The sequence below is a fragment of the Tamandua tetradactyla genome, chromosome 6 (genome assembly GCF_023851605.1).
Source record: "Tamandua tetradactyla isolate mTamTet1 chromosome 6, mTamTet1.pri, whole genome shotgun sequence".
In the NCBI taxonomy this organism is placed as follows: domain Eukaryota; kingdom Metazoa; phylum Chordata; class Mammalia; order Pilosa; family Myrmecophagidae; genus Tamandua; species Tamandua tetradactyla.
In genome coordinates this window covers 151,192,314-151,212,861 of record NC_135332.1, presented here as the reverse complement: position 1 = coordinate 151,212,861, position 20,548 = coordinate 151,192,314, and the positions used below count along the sequence as shown (strand labels likewise).

The 20,548-nt window shown below is 35.9% G+C and overlaps 1 protein-coding gene across 3 annotated transcripts in view; it reads right to left on the bottom strand.

Moving 5' to 3' along the window:
* The window catches only part of OXR1 (oxidation resistance 1), a 440,301-nt gene that overhangs the window by 211,051 nt on the left and 208,702 nt on the right, over positions 1-20,548 (bottom strand). Inside the window, exon 1 of one of the 3 annotated variants that reach the window (XM_077167471.1) lies at positions 19,947-20,122. The exons of the other annotated variants lie outside the window; for them this stretch is intronic. Coding sequence (XP_077023586.1) covers positions 19,947-19,959 — 13 coding nt within the window. The 5' untranslated portion in view covers positions 19,960-20,122. Of the gene's footprint in view, positions 1-19,946; positions 20,123-20,548 lie in introns of those variants that run through there. 3 annotated transcript variants of the gene reach the window in all.

Sequence of the window (20,548 nt, the reverse complement as noted above, 5' to 3'; positions counted from 1 at the left end):
TGTCACTGAATTTGAAGTTGTTTCCTATTCTTTGCAGTAATCACTTTGACCTCATCTTTCCAGTTTGCAGCCTTCAGTAAAGTGTTATACCCATTAACATTGTTTTAGTTGTGCCTTGTGGGTCAAAAGGCAAAAAGTGGGAGAAAAAAAGTCTATCGTGGTGATAAAAAAATATTTAAGCCTTCTAGCCTCCTATATTCTGAAGCAACTATAAGGAAAAATCTGAGAGGATAGTATGGTAGCCCATGACAAACTCTGGGATCTGTCCTATAACTATTTGCAGAAGAGTGCTTTGAAAACTATTGCTTTTTTATTTCTTTGATTTGTATATATGTTATACTATATAATAAAAAAAGTTTAAAAAAACTTAAAAAAAAAAAAAGTGAGGTTTCCAGCCAGAAGCTAAGTGGGAAATGAGTGCGTTCTATACCCACCAGGCAGATGAACAAAAATTAGAGACTGTAATGGCAAAGAAGCAAGCTGGCTGCACAGTCTAATTCACTGACAGCTATTCTTGAAAGCAGTGGAAAGTTTAGGTTAGTGTAAACTGGTAAGAAAAACTGTTGTCTGGTTTTTTGTTTTTTTGTTGCTGTTGTCTGTTTTTTTTTTTTTTTTTTTTTTGTATGGGCAGGCACCAAGAATCGAACCCAGGTCTCCAGTGTGGCAGGTGAGAACTCTGCCTGCTGAGCCACCGTGGCCTGCCCAAGACTGTTTTAAAAGATATTAATTAGCTAAGGATTAGGATTAGCAACTGAGAGCAAGATTCAGGAGATAGTTCTGGTGTCAAATCTATTCACTATTTACCAAAGTGTGATCTTAGGCAAGCTATTTTTTTGAGCACTAGTTTCCTTATTTGTAAAATTGGCTACCTTAAAACTTCTTTAGGTATTTAAAAAAGAGAATGCATATAAAGCAAATGGCTGACTGCCCAGCCCATAGTGAAAACTCAACAGGTAAATTACCATCTACATCGAGAACCCTGTGGGTCTTTTTTTAAAAAACATTTTTACTGAAAAATCTTCACACACATACAGTCCACATGTGGTGTACAACCAATGGCTCACAATATCATCACATAGTTGTGTATTTATCACCATGACCATTTTTAGAACATTTGCATCACTCCAGAAAAAGAAAGAAAAAGAAAAAACTCCTACATCCCATATTCTTACCCCTCCGAGTAACCACCAGTGTTAAAATCTACCCAATTTTTAAACCTTTATCCCCTCCTATTATTTATTTAGTTTTTATCCTTATTTTTTTTTACTCATCTGTCCATATTCTGGATAAAAGAAGCATAATATACGAGGTTTTCACAATCACACACTCACATTGTAAAAGCTATATAATTATACAATCCTCCTGTGGATCTTCTAATGTGGTTTGCAAATGTCATTTAATAACTGGCATTATGTGCTTGATAATGAGCTGTGAAAGGTTTTCTTCCTTTTTTTTTGCTTGGACAGACACTGGGAATATGAACCCAGGTCTCTGGCATGGCAGGCAAGAACTCTACCACTGTGCCACAATTGCCTGCCCAGTTTTCTTCCCTTTAAAGCCAAGCTTCCTGACTTCACAGAATTGTGGATAATTCCTTCACTGATAAACAATCACCTCTTTGGCATTTTTTTCCAATACATTTTTAAAAGATGTATGAAAAGGGACTTTAAAATTGTCCGGGTTTTTACAAAAGTATAATTGTTGGTTTGAGACCAACTGTTATAGCACATAATTAATACACTATATAAATCCACTTTTGCAAAAGTTTTTCCATTTAATCCCTGAAAATGTTTAGGTTGTTTCTGTCCTTGATTTATATATCAATTTCAAAAAATTATTTTCTAAGACACTTTAAAGTGCTTTTCATTAAATTTTGAAAGCTCTATTCCAATCTTTCTTTTTATCACAAATTACATGTTCATTGTTAAATGTTTGGAAAATACAGAAAAGTAATAAAAAGAAAATAACAATTACCCATCATAAGCCCATCATCTAGAAGGAACCAATAATACATACTCCGTTATAATGAATTTATTTATTTATTCATTTTACAATGAATTTATTTTAAAATACCGATTCTTCAAATATCTCGTAGAGATTTTTACTTAATAGTTTTATCTCAGAAGGATGGTTGTATTAACTACCAAATACCATTTTAAAAGTAAAGAAAAATAGGATGAAATGTTAAATATTGGTAAACTATAAAAAATTTTGCAAGTCATTACTGTTGGCTTTCTGTCAATTCTATGGTTTTGGAGGGATGCTGATTGAGGATGAGCACAGTATTATGGCTTTCTAATTCTAGATGATTTGGGGGAATATGTCAGAGGAAGTGTCCAGGCTTTCATGGAAAATGCTCAGTTTTAACAACACAGTTCTGTCTCCCTAGGCTTATTAATGACAGAGCCTGAACAGACATACGGATCTGGAATACAACGAGAGATGTCAGGCCAGGCAAGAAAGAAAAAACAGTATCATAGATACCTTTAAGATACCTGGGTTATGATAAATTAATAGAAAAATGAAATTTATTTTTCACCTTTAAATTCCCAAAGATATTTTCTAAATAGTAACTCCCAGTGGTGAAGGTGAAATGAACTGGCTTTCTCAGACACTGTCGGAGGGAATGGAAGTTGGCACCCTCTTTCCAGAGAGCAATTTAATATATTTGCATTAAAAAAAAAGACATTAAAAATGCTTATAACTTTGGGGCTTAATAACCACAATTCTCATGACTTTTTCTAAGGAAATAACGAGAATGATGGTGTAAGATTTAGTTATTCTTATATTCACTAGGACATCATTTGCAAAGGTGAAAAATTAAAACTATCCCCCAATAAAGGGAAAAGGGTCTGGTTAAATTCTTAAGAATTTCGCACACTGAAATATTATGCAATCATTAAAATGCATGTTTTTTACTGTTAATTGAGGAGAAAATAAAATGGAACACTATCAACCTAATTTTATTAGAAAAAAACTGTAATTGCTAACTTGATGACATATTAGTTTGAAAATCAAACACCGCCTTCTGCTACCCTGCTGGTCAAAATGATCCTTCCCTATCCCCTCAATTCTCAGTATGCAGGACCACCACCCATGCATGCATTCGCTTCTGCCAAAATCCTGAGAGTCATTTTTGATCATTTCCTTTCTTTCACACTCCAAATTCAATTTATCATCAAGGCCAGTTTCACCTCCAGAATTTAAGATCTGTCTACTTTCCATCTCTGCAGCTAGCATCCCACCCCCAGCCACTATCATCTTTTGCCTGGGCTACGGCAGAGACTTTCTAAGTGGTCTCCAGTCTTGTCCCTCTAAATTAGTTCAATCAAAAAGTAGATCATGTCTCCTTCTTATACTGGCTATTGCTGTGCAACAAACTTCTGTGAATTTCAAGGCTAAAAACAACACGGATTTACTATCTCACAGTTTCCATGGATCAGGAGTCCTGGTATGGCTGGGCTGGGTTCTCTGTTCAGGGTCTCACCATGCTTAAACCAAGATGTTGGCCAGGGCTAAGCAATCTCATCTGAGCCTTTTCCAAACTACTAGGCTGGTTACAGTACTGAGGCCCTCAGCGACTAGAGGCCACCCTCTGTTCCCTGCCACGTGGCATCTCCACATGACAATTTGCTTCTTCAAGTCAAAAGGAGGTCATATCTGCTGTTTTCTGACCTCTAGATCTTCTTTTAATGAGTCCCTCCAGGATAATCTCCCTTTGATTAACTCAAAGTCATCTGATTAAAGGCCTTAATTACATCCTCAAAATCTTCACCTTTGCCATATAACAGAACCTAGTGATATCCCATCACATCACCATATTCATATTCCTGCCCATGCTCAAGGGAAAGTATTACACAGGGCCTGTATATCAGGGTGTGGGAATCTTGGGAGCCACGTTAGAATTTGGCGTACCAACCCCCATGTCACACCATACTTGTCTTTGGGTGGTGGTATCTTGTGTAATTTATTTTCTTTTTAGTATTTTTTGTGTTATCTGAATTTTCTACACTGTTTGTATGTTAGCATTCTCCCTCTACAAATATTTCTCTAAGATCATATCATTCTTTTGTTTAAAATTCTTCGACAGTTTCTCACTATGTTCTCGGAAAACTCTAAACTACTGGCCTACATGTCCCTGCATGATCTGGCTCCTGCCTGCCTCTCCAGCTTCTGTTTCCTTCAGAGCACTTACGAGAACTTTCAATTATCTTGCTCTAGGTTTTAAATTTATTATCTGTTTCCCTGAGTAGAATGTGAGCACAAAGGAAACAGAGTCCTTCTTATTTAGCATATGCCTATCACAAACTAATTCCTCTGTAAATCTGTGATAGGATAAACAAACACAAATGGGCCTTTTTGAGAAGATTAGCCTATATAACATCAGTCACTTAATAAACTTAGAATAATACAGTAAAAAAATGAGGACTCTATTTGCAGTTCAGGAACTAACTGCCTCATCCTTGAGGCAACAACTTAAAACCCTCAATAATGACACATTCAAAGAGTCACAAAACAAAGAAAGGCCTAGAAGATACTTGCTGACCAGAGCAATCTACTGTTAAAGTTTTATAATTATTATAATAAAGCCCCACAGAGACTACTACCTCTACCACCACCAATGTGATTTACAAAGGACCTGATGGCATTAAAAGTTGACAAATTCCCAATTAGTGGAAATGTTCAAACAGAGGTTGAATGGCCACTTGGCAGGAATGTTGGAGACAGGATTTGAACCTTGGATGAGAGGTTGGAAGAAACTGTTTGGGTCGGACTCATTTGCAAGGGCATCAGTTTGGGGACCCATAGGTCAAATTTGGCCGGTAGATGAGTTCTTTTGAAGATACAATGTTTATTTTTAAATTGATCTGAATATCATTAGCTAGGGTATATGCTCTCATTCAGTCATCTTATATTAGATGCCTATCCCCTGCAGGCATCTGAGTTGGTTCCTCTCTAAAGTCTCTTCCAATATCAGAAAATGGGAATAAGTTAATACTATGTTAGGAGAGTTGTTGGCATGGAGGGCTATGAACTTTACACTAAGAATAATCATCTCTGTATGACTTGCAAATCTTTTTTCTACCCTTCATCTTTGACATTTTACCCTATGAAATTTAACTCTGATTACCGAAGCTCATGACTCACTTTGAAGATTTTATCTATTATCAAAATATTGACTTAACCTTTCCCAAGAAGAAACTTGAAAACAATCCAATACATATATAGAGCAATAGAAAGTGAAAAGAAACTCTTTGTACCTGCTTGAAGAATAAATATAACCGAGTTCAGATATGAGAAAGAGGTATACAAGGAAAGACATTCTTTAATTGTGCAAATATTGAATTCTGGCTCAATGTTCTTTTTGGTTTCAAACCAATGAATTATAATTACATTTGATTTTATCAGTGCAACACTTATAAATGACTGTGGTTAGTGACTTTGTGTCCTGACACCACTTTTAACTATTTGAGATGCTGAATCAGTATCTGAATAAAGAAATACTGACAATTTCTCCTCAGCAATTAAAAGCAATAGGAAGAAAGAAAAGTGTTCATCATGCATGATTAAAGACACCTCTAATCTGCCTTTCAGCTAGCCTCCTTAAAGGAAATTAGGTTTCACTATGTGAAGCCATTGAACTTGTCTCCCAGTTCCCTTCTTTCTCATTTGCTCATTATTTTCTTCCAAACAATGAACAATCATCATAACAAGGGGAAAAAAATATTTAAGACATGAGGGAAAAAAACTGTTTCTTTTTAGAATACAATAAATTTTACCACAAAGCTTTCAAATTAATAAATCCTTAATAAATAAAACCTGGACCAATAAATAGTGATAGACTAAATAGCTTAGCTTCTTGTTATCACAGAAATAACCACTACCTTTTCTAATTTGGGAAAAAGAAAAAAAATACTATTTGGCTCATTAATTGGATATTTAAGGTATTATTAAAGTAGTTTATGTTTTTAGTTGTACTTGAAGCACACCTTGTCTATAATCTTTATAAAAATACATTTAAGTGGTACTGAATCCAGATTCATATTTCTTTCAGAGCAACAATTATTTAGTATACTGAATAACAGGTTTCAATATTTTAAATATCTGTGATACTGGCCAATTTTATTTGATTGAGCAAAAAAAGATATCATCACCTGCATTTTGGTTTTTGAAGCAAGTACTCACAGTGATCATTGAAGTTTTCTTTTCACAGGCTATTCCAAGGCTGTTCTAGCTATTTTAAGAGGTTGAATGTGAGATAGTGAAAACAGCTGCCTTTAATTTACCGTATCTGACCTATCAAGAAGAACTTGCTATGGGAATCCTTCACACCAATACCCTTAGAAGAGTATCAGTTTTCATTTTGGTGAGTTAGTAATGAAACAACAATTATTGTTGTATTGTTGCTTTTGCTTTCTACTTTCAATTTAAGTAAGTCCACAGTACCCTTGATCACCTTCTAATGGTGGAAATAAACTGCTCTCTTTTCAAATTGTTATAGTTAAGTATTAGAGTTAAGGACGTCTCTCAATACCCTAAAATCTAGAGTGTGGGGTGAAAGAGTCATCATGAAGATGCCTCCAATACTCCTTCAGTTTTCCCACATCATGGTGTCATGTGGCAAACCTCAGTATAAACCACTCCAGGGTCTGATTCTTCAGAGCCTGCATAGTTACCTCCCTCCCATGGCTCCCTGCAGTAGAGAAGCCACCTTCTCACCTGTCTGTGCCTAAGCAGACAACTTCCCTTTCACTCCTGTGCCTTTCTGAACAGAGTAAGGAGCAGGTACGTTAAGTTCAAGAACAGATGTTGCAAGCACAGTCTTGAGGAATAGCTGAAAATACTTGTTATTTTGGAGGATGAGGAAACTTCAGGTCATATTTTAAACTTCATCTAATATAATCCCTATCCTTTAGCCATTAGTGATCCATAATATTTAACTGATCCATCGTTGATTTGGCAGGCAGTGATAGAGTCATCACACAGTCATGCACAATTTAAGAAGTTAAATTTATTTTAAACATCTGACACCTCTGTTAATTTTCTGAAGTTAGTTGTGGGGAGAATCTAAACTTTTCAAAAGGTTGTGTTCAAGGATAAAATTTGTACTTAAACTTCATCCTGAATGTATTCTATCTGCATTATGTAAATATTAATATTAAGTGCTTCAAAATTAGTAATAGTTATGCTCCTACATTTTATTTTCATAGCTCTTTTAATGCTTTCCAAATACATGGCATTAGGTTTGAATTACTATACAGCTATACAATATTAGCTTAAAAACAGCTGTCCTTTGAATTTAGTAAACTTTGATTCACCTAATACAAAATATCAAATGTAAGTCAAAATTTAAGTATAACCTCTGATATTACTGAACAATTTTTATTTTTTTTACTATTTCAGGGGATACATTTGAGTTATTAAGGATGTGATTTTACATATTAATAAGAATTCCTTTGTGAACTCTTTATAACATGAACTTACAGAGTAGTGGACTAGCTTAAATAGCTGATTATTTTTAGAGATTGTCTAACATTGGGAGTTTATAAAGTATATACTGTAAGGATCAGACACACAGCATATATGTCTGTGAATCATTAACATGCCATTTATGGTAAACTTTATTTTTTGGTCCAAATCTTATCATTTATAATTATGTTGGGTATTTACATTGTTGGCATTTGCAGTTGTTGTTTTGTTTAAAAAACTATTGCTATTAACTCTTTCCGTAACTGTATTCCTGTAGTTAAAATTCTACGTAGAGGGCGGGCCGCGGTGGCTCAGCGGGCAAGAGTGCTTGCCTGCCATGCCGGAGGACCCCGGTTCGATTCCCGGCCCCAGCCCATGTAAAAAAAAACAAACAAACAAACAAAATATAATAAAAAATAAGAAAATGTTTAAAGATGTTTCCCTTTCTTCCTTCCATCCTTCCTTCCTTCTCTGTCTTTCCTTCCCTTCCTCCCTTAAAATAAAAAAAAATAAAAAAAAAAAAAAATTCTACATAGAAAAAACTGAGGCACAGAGCTTTTACTCAACTGTCAATAACAAAGGATACATGGGAGCCGGAAGTCTTTGATCTGGATATCTGCATCTCTGTGTCTCTCTGCTTCTCCAAAGAAATATCTCAATTACAAAAGCAGTATATTTATTTTAACAATTTAAGCAGTATAAAAGAATACAAGAAAAGATTAATAATCCCCTCTTTCTCTGATCCAGAATTGCACTGCCTCCTTAGTAACTATCTTAAAACAATAATTACTCTAAACTCCAGTAACAGTAGGTTTTCTCCTTTTTAAATAATTCTATTAGTGGAATAAAACAAGTCACAAAAAAAAACCCAAGTTGATTTTAGCCATGTAAACAAAATTCCAACAGCCAAGGATAACAGATTAATGATTTTACATAATTACCTATTATGGAATCACAAATAATGGTATATTTACATAATTGTATGAATATTGAGATATATTCTTAATAATGGCCCCCAAATATTTGGAATATACTTAAGTAATAAGCAATGACAGCAAAGACTGGAGAAAGTAATATTTCAAAAGGATTTCCAAAAAAATAATGACCATACTAACACATACTAGTATGAGTGCTTCTGTTGTGTTTGGTAGTCTCTGTACCATATCTTAATTAATCTTGATAACTATAATATAGTACTACCTTAACAAACAAGGAAACTGAGGTTCATTGATTTATGTCATCCAGCTCATAATGGAGTTGGAAATTGTCCCTTTCCTTTATAATTATTTGAATTGCATTTATTGATCTGAAAATTCAAGTAAGCAAAATTACTTGCACGTTTTGAGTTGAGAGTTTTCCCAAGTCTATATAAGATGATTTAAATTATTTGTGCCAAAATAAGAATGTTAATCACTTTTTAAGAACTCATGAAGCAAAAGATCAAGCATGATTAACGGATGAAGTAACTCTCTCTCTTGGATAGCTCTGGTGCCATGCAAAAAAGTCCCTGGTACTAAATAGAGGGCAAGTTCTGTAAGAACACAGATTGTATTTAAACAAGAGCTACTAAGAGATGATGTAATACAATGGAAGGAACACCTAGGATGATGCCCTGGTTCTGCCACGTCTCTGTGATTCTGTCCCAAGGTCACTACTTGCCTTCCTTAAACCTCTAATAAATCACCTGTAAAACAGGTCTTAGGGATTATAAAAACCAAAAAAGTCAATGTGAGCCAAAGGGCTCTGTCTACATGAAGAGACCCTGATTTAAATATGGCCCCAAGAAAATCTTCTGTATTAACAAATTTTTAATTAAAAATTCTCTAGTGCATTTTCTCCCCACTGGAGCTAGCAATCTGTCAATATTACTACACCTGGAAGAGGTGATGAAGGATATGCTGTTCTCAAAATTCTACTGCCAGTGTGAGTGAAAATGAAAATAACAGGGTGATGCTGGCACATCTGAAGCCAAATGTATATATGGCCAGCAAAAACTGAAATATCTCTACTCTAACGAAGATATTAAAGATTACTGAAAGTGCAGTCAGTAAGCTTTAATATCTTCCTTAGAGTAGAGATATTTAATGCTAATTGCTCTGATCAAGAAAGTCTCAGCTGTCTGGAAGACCAAGCCACTATGAACATTTTCCACTGACATGAAATTGGTTTGCAAAGAGGAGGCAGAACAGCAAGTAATTCTGAAGGTAGGAATCAAACTCCAGTGAGCACACAGGATTTGTTCCCACAGAGTGATGGGAGGACAGGAGCAGCAGAACTGGAAAAATTCCCAGACACTACTAAATAATTTTCAATACTGGAAGAGTTCTAGAGAGGCCCACAGAAACAGAGGAGAGAGTTACCTTCTCATCTGTAGTTATAGGGCTATGACAAGAACAGGAAGGACACAGCAGTAGGAAACCCAAATTAGCAGAAGCAGTGAGCCAGAATGAGATATCTCATAAGGCATCAAGCTTGCAGAGGGAGAAATATATAAAATGACTAAGCTATCAGCTTGGAAAGTCAAGACAAAATTTAAAAAGAGGCAGGGGAAGGATAAACTAATCCTATCATGGATTTCACTGTACCCTGGCTGCAGTTCTCCCCAAAGCAAGTTTAAAAAGGTTTGGATGAGGGGTAGGGATCCTCATGTAGGGCTCTAAAAGTGAAGTATTCAGACAAATTATAATGGACCAGAATCCAGCTATGAATAGTAGGATGGACCAGGACGTAGATGATTTTGCATAGGTGTTCTAGTATTGCAACTTACTATGTAGTCTGAACAACTGATTAATCAAGTTGCTTGTTTATTCATAGGTTGAAAGACTCATATGGGTAATAAACCGTGCTAAGCTCTTGGTTCACTGATGGATAAGACAGTCTCTGCTCTCAAGGAGCTTACAGACCAGGAAACAACCCATTACAGAAGGAGCAGTTAGTATTATGATAATGACAGGGATAAGCACAGGGTGCTGGGGAAACACACACAGGGGGCATCAACTTCAGTGTTGGTGGAATTAGGGACAGATCATCAAAGGAAGTGATGTCCAAGCAGAGACCAGAAGAATCAGTAGAGGCTGGGCAGAGGAGGTGCAAAGTTCTAGAGGCAAGAGAGAGCTCAGCAAATGGGGAAAAAACAATAGCTTGCTATGGCTGCAGTGAAGGAGAAAGTGGCAAGATGCAATGTGGAAAGGTAAGCAGAAGGGCCTGGTAAGTCAAGATCAGTGGCTTGGATCTTAACCCGAGGCCATCAAAGAACCACTGAAGGAGGATAATTTCACCAAACCTCTGAGCTTAATTTTTTCACCTAAAAACCCAGAAATAATTCCACCTATTTCTAAATTATAACAAGCATCAAATAAGTGCAAGAATTTTGTAAACAACAAAGCATTATAGAAAATAAAGCATTATCCCCTTCCCTCACTGGACAAAAATGAAGTATGAAAGGTAGATAATTTTTAAGAATTTCATTATGCAAAATTGTTCGTATTAAGTTCGTCTTCTCCCTTTTGCTTTAAGGATATATAAAATTTGGAAGAAGAAATATTTGAAATAGATTTTCAAAATTCTAAAGCCTTAATCAAAACTCTCTTTTAGAAGGGTTCCTAATAACTAGTCACCTCTGACCTGGGTGTCTAACAGAGTTCCGAAAATACTCACGTGTATACTGTATTCTACTTTCAGCAGATTATTGAGGATTTGAATACTGCTTTAGGAGTTTTGTTGGCCACCTTTATTGGATGCACTTGGATCCTGTTATACCTCTGGGTTCATTTACAAGCCCAGATGGTGGAAAAGGCCATTTTCACCACTATTGCATGCTGGTAAAAGTCACCATAAAAACAAGACAAATGCTGTCTTTCTTGCTAATTTTTTTCCCAACAGGTAGAATTTTGTCATTCTTACATAGAAATCATGCTTCGATAGGAAGAGAGAATGTAATGATGACACTGGTTGTTAGTAAAGCTAAAAAGCTAGTTTTGTGCATGCTCCCTTTTCAGAGTCCAGGGAACAGGAGTCTATTTGTAATTTCAAACAAGGATTGCAAATGGATAGTTCCCAGGCCACATCTGGCTCCATACAGATTTCTTTAAGTGAATTAATTGCCGTCTCTTCCATAAAAAGAGTTAGTAAAAATCTAAGAATTACACCTTCTATTGAAAAAATCTGGCAGCTGCGGGCAGGCTTTTCTGCAGGGCAAGAGCTTGCTGGAACTCAGGAGCTTTTTGCTTTAGACCAGGCAGGCACGTTCCAGTTCCAGCATCTCCCCCTGGCAACCTTTCCCTTCTGTGTAACGCCTTCCTTCTGGCATAGGGGCTTGTGTAAAGATTAGTACCTTTTAGTGGATGATAGACCAGTTCTGGGTCATTTGTGCTCACTCTGCTGTTTGGGCTTCTTAGGTCAGTTTTGACTCTTAGAAGCAATGAGAATTGGTCCATTTTTACCAGTGTTCTAGGTGTCCAATTTCCATGCCTTATCCCTATCCGGCTTCCTCTTAGTTTTTCCTAGCAGCCCTAGGAAAATAATACAGATGCTCAGCTGAAAAGAGTGCTGCAGAGAAGTGTGAAAAAGGTGTGGGTTTCCAGGGACAGTCGTGCTTGATGGATGGAGGTATGTTCGGGTGACGATACTTGGGAAGTGTGATGACTGGAGTGTTAGCAGCCATGTTGAAAGTATGAGACATGTGCTAAGGATGGCAAGACATCCTGATGTCTCTATAGATCCCAGGCTCTCTACCTCTGGACATTACAGATGAAGAGAATAAAGCCTTAAATTTGTCTCAATATTGTAACTGCATCTCTGTTACTAGCTAACATACATACTTAATGATAACACATAATACACATTTTCACTGAAATTATGGAAAATTTGGTTCTGATTACCCTTGCCTTCACTGATGTCTATAACTCATAGAAATAAAGTTGAGTCTTTATCATTCCACAATAGATCTACATTTATGAAAGAAAAGGATTTTTTTTTCATACAAAGTGCTATCCCCAGTAAAGTTAAGGAGATTTAGAAGAATTTCCTCAAAGTTGGGGCTAGGAGGAAAATTTTCAACAACAAAAAGAGGAAATCGAAGATATTTAAAGCTAAAATTTAACTTTTTTATTGTTGGGAAGAATGTTTAGAAATAAAACAGGACTTTATATTTAGAAATGTCAGAGTTGATCTTGATATTTGTCTAAAAAGAGGGATTTAAAATAATCTGTTGCTAACTACATGGCATAGGATTCTAGACTTTTTAGGGTTAAACTAAACACATGGCAATTTAGTTTGCTGTAAACTCAATCCCACAGCCAAATGGATCACATTAGGTAGAAAAGGAAAGGCAATCTCAGGTGGCATTTGATGGCACAACATGGGATTAAAGGGTGTTATTGTTCCATTGTCAGATGATATTTAGAGTCAGTGCCCAGTACTGAGAGTCACCTTGTGAGAGGACAAAAGGTAAACAGTCGGAGGCTCTGGAGAGAGGAATGGCTACAGGAACTAGGAACATTAGGCCTTGACAAGATGAGGCACGAGTGAGACATAAGTTATCATCCTTCTAACTAGTTGCCCTTTGCTAACTCTTGCCCTCCTATAATCTATTGCACCTTCAACACCTGGAGTGAGCTCCTTATATCATGAATCAAATAATGTCACTTCTCTGATTAACATCTTCCAATGGCTTCCTCTTGTAATTCAGAGTAGAATCTAAGATCCTCACCATGATGTGGCTTCTGATTCTCTCCCTGCTTGCTCCATTAAACAGCCACGTGGGCCTTTTTTCCTGGTATTCTGATATTCCAAACTAATTTCCACCTTTGGGCCTCTGGGTTTGCTATTTCTTCTGCCTGGCATGATTTCCCCTAGATCTTGAAAGTGTGGCTCCTTATCATCATTTTGGCCTCATTTTAGTATCATCTCAGGGAAGCCTTCTCTAATCACTTCTAGAGTTAGTTGGTCTTGTTTCAAATCTTGGCTCCAAAGCATATGATCATCCTGCTTCTGCCTCAGTATCTTCATCTCTGAAGTGAAATATCTACTAGAGGGATGCTGTGAGGGTCAGATGAAAAAAAATCATGGAAAGTGCCTTGAACAGGGCCTAGAACAGCAGTGCTCATAAATGTTAGTTGTCATCATCTGAAATTATTGTCTTTTTTGGAGATTTCCCCATACAAGAATTCAACTCCCATCAGTGCAGAAACCTTGGTTGTCACTGCTCCATTTTCAGTGCCTCTGACAATTCCAGGTCCATAGTAGGAAAAAGGTAATATGGCAAAGCAGGAAGAAGTTATTTTTTTGGCAGTCTTAATGCTAAATCTGCCACCACCTGTGTCAATTTGATCACTTTCATAACCCAGTTTCCTCTTCAATATGATACTATAATTTGTATTACAGAATCCTGTTTATTTAATAAGGATGCAAGCGAAGAAGCAAAATAGTCAACCAGCAGGGGGTAGCAGTGTGTTGAAAATGCATCTGCAGCTCAAAAGTGTCTTCTCAGTTCCCATTACTTGAATAACCTTGGATTTAAATATACCATCAAGCCATTACATTGTGTGAGATAAAGAAGGAATTAATATCTTCAGAGAAACGATATCCAAACTGTCTTTCTTTCTGTAAAAATGGAGTTTTCAATTCAAGGATCAAAGAAAACTCATCCTTGCCTTCTTGTTTTATTTCCAAATGGGAAGCAGCTGGTCATGTTACTGGGCTCCACAAAATCAGATTTAAGGAGAGTGGTGGTGGTAGCAATTTTCCCAGTTCCTCTGATTATTAGCGTGTGACCTTGAGAATGTCGGGAATAAGTAGTAAAAGGTAACTTATTTATAATAACACTGCTTAATTTTCAGAACAACTGTAGGAATTGGATATTAAAACATCAAATATTGAGAGATTAAATAAGCTGCCTAAGGCTCACAGCTGAGAAATAAAAGCCCTGAACTTGAAGCCAGGTAGTCTAGAGCTAGTCTAGATCCATGCTTTTAACCATCACACCTTGCTATAAGAATTTGCTTGGTTTAAAAGCAAATGAGGAGTTATTTCAATTTTTTTGCAAATAAATGAAAACCAAGAAGCAATGAACATTTCTTGTTTGAAAAATTAGATCATTAAAGTAAGTGGTTTGGTATTCGGTTAAACCATTATCTGTCTGGCAGTTCTACCCAAAAAAACTGAAGATAGCCTGGGAGCTCTCCAGACACAGATTATGAACTTCTGTAAATAAATCATGCGTTTTATTTAGGAAGGGTTTTTTTGGTATGCTGTATAAAAGTCACATTTCTTTTTTTTTTTTTCCATGTATTGTAGCACCATTTGTTGAATTTTTGTTTGTTCGTTTTTTCTTTCTTTGTTTGCTTGCTTGTTTGGTTTTGGGAAGTACATGGGCCAGGAATCAAACCCGGGTCTCCCACATGGCAAGCAATAATTCTACCACTGAACTACCCTTGCTACCCCTCATGGCTTTTATTTAGGATACAACATTCCAGCACCCTTTTTTCCCTTCTCCCTAGCCCCAAAATATTAATATTCTTCAGTTAAAATATTAACATTTCTATCTGAACTCATGTCAAGCAAAATGGGAAAACATGTGAAATGTGAATATGGAGAGATTTCAGGAGAAGGAATGGAAGAAAAGCCAGGTTGTATAGTTTATCTAGGCATAGCACTGGGCACACATGAGCATACATATCAAACCAAAACCCACTGATGATTGCAAATTGACCTATTCAAACTGCTAAAGGAAATTAAACAAATGAGTTTGAGAACATTTAGTATTGAGCCTATTAAGTCATTTTGTATTTTAAAACATAACTATATAGTTATGATAAGCAAGCTATCCAGAGATATTTATGCCTGAACTTCAAGTGGACCTCTTTAGTGCCTGGCATTAGTAATATATTTTCTTGGTTCATTTGTTCTCCCACTCTCTTAGAAGACAATGTTGCACAGTTCCCTCTCTCCTGGAGACCCCAACAATTCTTGCTCCATCATTATTCTCCACTGATGACTTTGCTTCCTGACTGATAAAAATGAAGCATTCAAAGAACTTCCACAGACTTCAGTACCATCAATTCATCTGCTGGCATCTGCATCCACAGACTTGACCATCTCAGCTGGTCCTATAGAGGAAATAGTCCTGCCTTCATTTTTGAGCTATCTGTCCCCATCCTCTCTTATCTATTCAAAGACATTCCTTCTGAAACTCTCCATTCTCTTCTTCATCATCAAATATTTTCCTCCTTACTGGGTTACTTTCATCCACATAGAAATATGTGTTATTTCTCCCATCTTAAAAAATCATTCCCTTGACCCAACTTACTCCACAGAGAAATATCGCTCTCATCAGCTCCTCTTTGCATTAAAACTTCTTGAAATTTTCTATGTTTATTTCTGATTTCTCTTTTCCTATGCTATCTCTGAGACCCACTCAACTGGACTTTCAAGCTCATCCCTCCACTGAAATTATTCTTTTTAAATTCACAATGACCTCCACTTTGCTAGCAAGAAATGATAAGCTCTGACTAACATTTTGAAAGATTCTTTCCAGCTGGAATGTGGAGAATAGATCTACTGATGATAGAGTACAAAATACATACGGGCACAAGTGATGCACCGGGTTGTAAGAAAAGGTGTAGGCTTGAAAAGTCTCATGGAAAGAAAGAACTTGAGTAGTTGACCTGTAGTTTGGATAGAATTTTCCTATAAATAGCACCAAGAAACACTATTCTAGAATCACCATTCACAACCCAAATCTGTGACCAAAGCTGCTATGGTACACTGGAGATGGTAAACAGTCTCCTTGGTTGAACAAGTACGTTTTTAACTCCAGGAAAGTATACAAGAAAAGTATAAAGATGATAAAGAAATGAATATTGTTTAAGTTGGATTAACAGAGGTATAGTGAATTTTTAATCAACATGATGATATGATTATGTTTTGTCTTGTTATAATTGTAGTTTTAATTTTCATCAAAGTTACACATGAACTGAAGCAGCAAATAGCTCTCCTGGGCTTCTTATTAAAAACAATTCCTCTAACACCTTCCCCATCCCATTCCCCGGTACCACCCACTTTCAGCTTTTTCATTCTGACCTGTTCTAGTCAGTTGATATTATTGTCTCCTCTATTCTTTGTCCTTTTGGGTCTTTGTGTCCTTTTATAAAAATCCTTTTGCTGTTATTTTAGTTGAGCTTTGAAAAGGAGCAGACCTTAGTGGTTGCAGATGATCTGCCATCATTAACTAGAAGTCCTGCTTCCAGTCCTGACTTTAAAGTGTTTGAAATACTTAGGATAATTCAATTTACTGCACTTATAGATTTTATTTATTAGTTTTACAAGAGTTTCTTAAGTGCTTAGACATGATTGGCTTATTATATTTTAAGTTGGTCCAATTAAGGCATTTAAAGTGTTGAAAATCATACACATTTTAAATGTAATTTGAAGTGTTTATTTAACTAGGCTTGTAAATGTGAGTAAATTTTAGGGGAACTTAATTTGTTAAACTTAAAAGCTAACTGAGTTAAGTGACTTTATACAAAAATACCTAGACACCTTTAATTGTGTTTAAAGGCTTAAGAAAACTTGCCTGTTAATCAATATTCAGTTTATAAAAAGTTATAAATTTAAATCAGTAACTAATATTTTGAACAAAAGACAACCCTTCCCCCCAACTAAAAGCCTAATTTATGGGAATAAATAAAAATAGCATAAGTTATTTATGGCATAGAAGTGTAGAAGCTTTGAAAATGGAACTTTGTTTCAATTTTGGCTGCAAACCACAAGGTTGAACACTGTGGAAAGGGTGTTAAATATCTATAAATTCTAAAAGTGATGCAAAGTGACTGGTTTAAGCAGCATTAGCCCATCCCATCTCCAAAAGGTATAAACAGTTGATATGGAAGATGCTGAGAGTGAATTTCTTCGGCCTAATTAAAGCACCTGCTTCAGCTGCAGACCAGAGAAAGAGGAGGTTGTCTAGCTATTGAGTTGTGTTTCTACTAATGGCAGAGCAAAGCAGTCTATTTTGTGAATGAGATATCATGATAGTAATTCCTTGGGGTTGTTTGAAAAGAAGTCTAAGGCAAGAGGGATGCCCAGGGAGTGAAGAAACCCCAGCAGAAAATATCTGAAGGGTAAGAGTCAGCCAGAGGAAAGACATTCTTCATATTAATCAAACTGTAGTCAGAAGTTCTCTGACATAATTATATAGAACTCTATAAAAGTATACTCAGTTTTTGTGGTGGCTTGGAAATATGTACTCAAGTAAAACATACTCTCAAATGTAATCCATTCCTGTGAGTGTGAACTCTTGTAAACAGAACCTTTTGATGAAGTTTCTTCAGTTAAGGTGTGGCCCAAGTGAATCAGGATGGCTTTGAATCCTATTACCGAAGTATTTATGGAGAAGGCCAACAGAGCTAGAGAAAGCCACGGGAAGGAGCTGGAGTCAACAGAAGTCAGAGAAGCCAGGAGAGGCTGCCGTGTGCACTACCATGTGACAGAATGACAAGGATGGCTGCCAGCCAGCCCTAGAACCCTACCCACAGTCTTCTGGGAGAAAGCATCACCTTGATGACACCTTGATTTTAGACTTCTTCTAGCTTCAAAACCTTGAGCCAATAAATTCACATTGTTTAAGCCAACCCACTACATGGTATTTACTTTAGTAGTCAGGAAACTAAAATAGTATTTATCTGAAACAAGTATTGTCAAAATAGGTCAAATAGCATCTTGACTCTGAAATTAGTATTTGCCAGAAAACAGTGCTCCTTTGTTACTTCATTGGTGAGAGACTCTCTGCTAAATTAAAAAGAAATAACATACTGTTACAGCTATGGCTGAACATTCCTTATCATCTCCAATTACTGCTAAAAGAATCCCTAGGAAGGCCAAAGATCTGCTTTCTTGTCTTTTCTTTCCCAATTTTTCTCAAAGAAACTTCCTCTCTGTTCCATGGCTACCTCAGTTGTAAACAAGTCTACAGACTTCTCCAAAATTTCCTTATATTGTAAATTAGTTCATAAATCCTTCTTTAAATAAGCCTGTTGGTCAAGTGATAAGCTTTAGGAGTTACTTTCCTGAAACAGAAAATACAACACTGCACTTACTTTTTACCCCTACACTATGGAAACTGACATTCTCCCTCTAACTTCATTATTATTAAGCTTTACTCATATAAAAAGATAAGGAATTTGGTTTTTAACTTTAATGAAAAAAGCCAAGTTAAAATGTTCCAAAGGGCTGTTTATTTTTATTTAATACTTACCAGTGTCACATTCTCACCACTGTGAAGGGAAAAATAGTAACCCCTTGCTAGCAGGAACATTTCTGTTTTTGTTCACCAAGTTAGATGACCAGAAGATAAAATAAATAAGGGAATAAAAACTTCATGGTTTGCTATTTTTAGCTACCACACAGAACATGTGCCTTGTTTTTAGCTTTTTATTAACTTTTATTCCTAAACTTCCATAATCTTGCTTTACCTAATAGGTCTTTGTTATTTTTATTTCTAAGGGGGCTGCTCATGTTTGGCTTTTGCTACATATGTACCTATTTTTAAAAACCTTTCATGCTGTCCTTTATATCCATTATTTTTATAAATTATTTTATAGCATTAAAAAATTCAGGAGTCACTAGCTAGAAAACATAAAACCTTCTGAATTTTTTTCCATACCGGTAGTTCTTTGAGAATGTCAATATTGTTGTTTCAGGGTGGGCCACAGTGGCTCAGCAGGTAAGAGTGCTTGCCTGCCATGCCCAAAGACCCGGGTTCGATTCCCGGTGCCTGCCCATGTTTAAAAAAAAAAAAAAAAAAAAAAAAAAATATATATATATATATATATATATATATAGTTGTTTCATAGTAAATAACACGGCATTAAATGTATTATAATTTCTTTTTTTTTTTTGTATGCTGTATGGTGGGGTCACAACTCATTATTTTTCCATGTGAGTATCCCATTATTGTAGCACCACTTATTGAATTTGTTTGTTTGTTTGTTTGGGGGCAAGTGCATGGACCAGGAATTGGGTCTCCCACATGGCAGGCGAGAATTCCACCAGTGAACTACCCTGCGCCCCCTATAATTTCTTTTTATTCATCTGCTCTCATGTTTCGAGTGAAAAAGATATTTTCCTCTAGAAATTTAACTAATGAAATAGAAAATGGAATGAGAAAACATATCATATAATGTTAATAGAAACAAAATAAATGGTTTAAAAAGGTCTTTAAAAAACAAATCATATTACAGAATCAAAATATTACAGTTAATATAACATTCTTTGAGAAAAGTCAGAATTTGGCCATTTCTGACATTTACTCAATAGAAAGGCAACTATACAAATACCCAAATCTTATTTGCATAAGATTCCACCATTTGGTTAAATTCTATGCTTACTGAGCAGGACTCTGTTTTCCACAACTAATGACTGACATTTCAATCAAATGAGAAATAGAAAAACAGAAAGGCAAGATTTCAGAAACTTACTTCTCAGCTTCATGGATATTGCAAATATTTTCTTGGAATTCAGCCTTTTTCAGTTTTCTGAATTTTGCAGAAAATTCGGCCTTTGGCAAGTTTTCTTTTGAACATTCTTCATTTTCCATCCCAAATTCTAAATCTCTAAGTACAGCGTGTCTTTGAATAGCACCATTCTTTCCCATCTTTAGCAGTCTATTGAAGTGAGAAGTCTATACGTTCCCACTTGTCTCCTGACTAATTTTAAGAGGCTTTTAGAACCGGGTAAGGCAGTGGTAGCCAGAAGAATGAAGAAGCAAGTATGTGCTTCAGGTTTGAAAGGGCAAGTTATTCATTTACTTAAGGAATGTTCAGGGAAATATTTAGCATCTGAAATTCTGCACATTTAAAAGCTAGAGATATTTAAATATATTGGTCCCTCATTGTTTCTTACAAAGAAATAGCTTTGGTAATATTATATTTTCTGAAATAAAAAACAAATATATTGTTTTATCAAAATAAATAAATATATATAACATTTTAAAAGATACTTGTATAAATTATTTTCTATTTATCATTCTGTGCAGTTAAGAGTCATAGCTGTCAGGCTGTCACACACAGGAAGAAAATGC